General features: G+C 30.3%; 1 protein-coding gene across 2 annotated transcripts; it reads left to right on the plus strand.

Moving 5' to 3' along the window:
• The first annotated feature begins 2,440 nt into the window (after positions 1-2,440).
• LOC123273630 lies at positions 2,441-3,785 on the plus strand. 2 transcript variants are annotated; one of them, XM_044741062.1, is made up of 3 exons: positions 2,441-2,521; positions 2,591-3,057; positions 3,241-3,785. In XM_044741062.1, exons 1-3 carry the CDS (start codon positions 2,512-2,514, stop codon positions 3,676-3,678), a joined length of 915 nt encoding a protein of 304 aa, XP_044596997.1. In that variant the 5' UTR covers positions 2,441-2,511; the 3' UTR covers positions 3,679-3,785. The 2 variants fall into 2 exon arrangements, with proteins under 2 accessions (XP_044596997.1, XP_044596996.1); XM_044741061.1 differs by having other exon boundaries at positions 2,591-3,785.
• The last annotated feature ends 205 nt before the right edge of the window (positions 3,786-3,990 follow it).

The following is a 3,990-nucleotide window of genomic DNA, read 5'->3' on the forward strand; positions in this document are numbered from 1 at the left end:
ACTATTAAAATAATAATATCGCAATCTGAAATAATAGTAATTTTTTGACAGATAGAAAAAAAATCACATAGTCATTCCATTTGAAATTTAAAAGAAAGTTTGAATTATTGATGAGCGTGAGAGAAAATCTCATAGCGAGAGTGCTGAAGGGTTAATTGAAGCCATGAGTTCACGTACTCCTTTGAATGCTTTACGTTTAAATGATGATTGTCCCCGAAAAAAGGTAATTTTTAATATATAAATTAGGTCTTTTGATAGCTTCATACAATTTTTTCGCAATAATGAAGCGAAAATTATAGTTCAAAACGGAGAACAATTGTCAACATAAAACCATCATTATACCATGTGTACATGATCACATGTTATAACCAATATTGGAAAATATTTATAAAGTATATATATGGGGTATTCCATGCCAAATCGACCACTTTTGAACTCGACCCCTTTAAATTTTGCTGAAACATTTCCATTCTTTTCTACCCTTTGAAAAACACTTTTGAGAATTTTTTCAAATTTTTTTGGCCAACCCAAAAAAAGTTATGAATTTTTCAAAAAAACGGCTTTTTTATTTTCAAATAGCCATAACTTTTTTAGGCATCTACTTTTGGGGACCTTTTTTTTCTAAAAAATTTTTGTTTTTAAATGAACTTTTTAAAAAAATATATCAGAAAATTAAATATCATCAATTCTTCAAAATAATCGGCTTTTTTTGACCAAAACCGTTATTTTTTGGAAGTTCGACAGTTTTTTTTTTTTTTTTTTTTTCTCAAAAAAAACTTCAATTAATATGACAACTTTTCCCGTCCATCTCGGAGTGGCTCGGATTTTTTTTTAATTTTTTTTATTCAATTGAAAAAAAATTGTCAAATTTTGAAAAATGGAAAAAAATTTTTTTTTTCTAAGTTATTTCTATAATAAAATAAATGTCATTTAAATGTTTTGTGGTATAATATCCTTAATTTATAAGCTTATAAAACGATAGTAAATACTCAGATTCAAATTTGAACATATCAGTAATATCGATAATCTAGGGTATGACAATTATGGACTTATCTATAGTCAGTATACTAAAAAACTATACGCTAGTATGTTTCGATTCATAAGTAAGGCTGTCACGCTCATATCCAAACATAACCTGTTAACCTTTTGTGTGATGTAGTGAGAGATTTTTGTCATTCCATTTTTTAAATAAGAGAATTATTGTTATAGTTGATTTGACCTTGTTTGAAAAGATAATTATCTTACTTCTACTCATCTACAGTGATTGGAATAATTTCATCGAGACATAATGGCATCAAAAATATTTTTCGATCGTTGTTGTAATCCATTTGATTTAGAATCACATTTTAAAAAAAAAAGTTTACGTCCAGCGACTGACATCATGAAAGTCACGTTGGGATTAAGTGATAATTATTTATTATGCAGTTCGTGTCGAAACAAAGCTTTAAAATTGGTAAAGGAACAAACAAATACTAGTAATGATACTACCGTTGATGCAAGTGATCATGAAGATGATTCTAGTGATAACAATGAGAACAGTGATGGTGCTGACAGTGATAGTAACACAACTGCCACAGATCTCCCGTTGTCCTCATCATTCCGTAAGTTTTTTTTAAATTATTTATACATTACTTGAATGCATTTTTAGCAGCTATACGATTCATTGTTTTTTTTAAGGTTCCTTGTCGTTTAATAGTGAACCCAAAGATTCACAATCAAGCTCGGCATCCCAAGTTAGTGCTGCAACTCAATTACCCAGTATAAACGATGCATTGCGACTATTAAATCAATCGCCAATTCCTTCAAAAAAATTGAATGATTATCAATTTTTGAGTAATAAAATAAATCAGACGTCTGACAGCTTGAAAAAAATTTTGCTCTCAACTGCTGACGAAGGATCAATTGATGACGATGGTGAAAATTTTCGTTCATTAATTTTAAAGCTGCACGATAAATTCAATGATAAAGAAACAGAAAAGTCTTTAAAGATACAAATCTTAACCTTGTTACCTGAAAAATGGGGTGAAAGACGTATTTGTAAAACTATGAATACATCAAGACATTTATCAAGAGTAGCAAAAAAGTTGGTTGAAGAAAAAGGTATACTTTCAACACCTGAAACAAAATTAGGTAGGTATAGCGTAAAATCAATGGCTCTAATACATCTGAAGATTGATTCACTTAACATTTTTTTTATAGGGACGACAATTACTGATCAAATATTATTGAAAATTGCGAATTTTTACAACGATGATGAGTATAGTGCTTTGATGCCCGGCATGAAAGACTTTGTTTCAGTTCGAAATGATGATGGTAATCGGGTACACGTCCAAAAACGGCTTGTTCTGTCTAATTTAAAAGAACTTTACCAATGTTTCCGTGAAATAAACCCTGCAGAGAAAGTTGGATTTTCGAAATTTGCTTCGTTACGGCGCGAAACATTGTGTGTTAGCAGGAGCAAGTGGAACGCATACTATCTGTGTATGTACTATCCATCAAAACTTTAAGTTGATGATGCTTGGTAATTATCCAATTTATTAATAATCATACGTGCCTAGATTTTCAGTTTACTCAATCACTTTTATTTCAGGTGCAAATGTTCATTCTTTAACGAGGAATACAGAAAAGTCGTTGAAACACTATAATGATTGCTTGGACATGATAATATGTGAGACTCCAACAGAAAAATGTTATTTGGGTGGATGTAACAAGTGTCCAGGGGTAGATGAGTTGAGTAACATTTTACTGACATGTTTTGAGAATCAGGAAATCGAGAATGTCACGTACAAGCGTTGGGTATCAAAACCAAGGTGCAGTTTAGAAACTTTTATACAGCCTACAGAAGAATTTATTGAAAACCTTTGTAGTGAATTGAAAGTTCTTCTAGCTCACTCATTCATTGCAAAAGAACAAGCTAAGTTTTTAAAAACATTAAAGGAAACACTAAAACCAAATGAATATGTCATTATTTGTGATTTTGCAGAGAATTATGCGTTCGTAGTACAAAATGCAGCATCTGGTTTTCACTGGAATAATGATCAGGCGACAGTTTTTCCGGTAGTTATTTATTATAAAGTAAATGACAAACTTGAACACAGAAGTTTAGTGATTATTTCAGACTGTAATAATCACGATGCTGTTGCTGTTCATGTTTTCATCAAAATAATAACTGATTATGTGAAAAGTCTTCCTGAACGCTGTAACAAGATTTATTACTTTTCTGATGGGGCTCCTCAACAGTTTAAAAACTTTAAAAATTTTGTTAATTTGTACTACCATGAAGATGATTTTGATATTCCTGCTGAATGGCATTTTTTTGCAACTGCCCATGGCAAAGGTCCGTGTGATGGAATTGGTGGTATCCTCAAACGACTTGCAGCAAGAGCAAGTCTCCAGCTTGCGGTAGATAACCAAATAACAACACCTATAGGAATTTACGAATGGACTTCTGATCCGGATAACTTACCAAATATCATAGTCAAGTTTTCTCCAGAAGAAGACTATAATACAGCATTGAACGACTTGAATGACAGATTTACAAAAACGAAACCAATTGTAGGAACTCAACAACTACATTGTGTAATCCCCGACAAAAATGGTTGTTTGTATGTAAAAAAATTCTCAAACTCTAATGAACATAGAATTTGTAAAATATTGAAACGCCAGAGAGAACATTAATGATTAAATTATTATATTGTTTTTGTAAAATCATTAAAAATTAACAATATTAATTAATAAGCTTAGTATTTACTATCGTTTTATAAGCTTATAAATTAAGGATATTATACCACAAAACATTTCAATTACATTTATTTTATTATAGAAATAACTTAGAAAAAAAAATTTTTTTTCCATTTTTCAAAATTTGACAATTTTTTTTCAATTGAATAAAAAAAATTAAAAAAAAATCCGAGCCACTCCGAGATGGACGGGAAAAGTTGTCATATTAATTGAAGTTTTTTTTTAGAAAAAAAAAAAAAAACTGTCGAA

The sequence above is a fragment of the Cotesia glomerata genome, unplaced genomic scaffold (assembly GCF_020080835.1).
Source record: "Cotesia glomerata isolate CgM1 unplaced genomic scaffold, MPM_Cglom_v2.3 scaffold_11, whole genome shotgun sequence".
Classification (NCBI taxonomy): Eukaryota; Metazoa; Arthropoda; class Insecta; order Hymenoptera; family Braconidae; genus Cotesia; species Cotesia glomerata.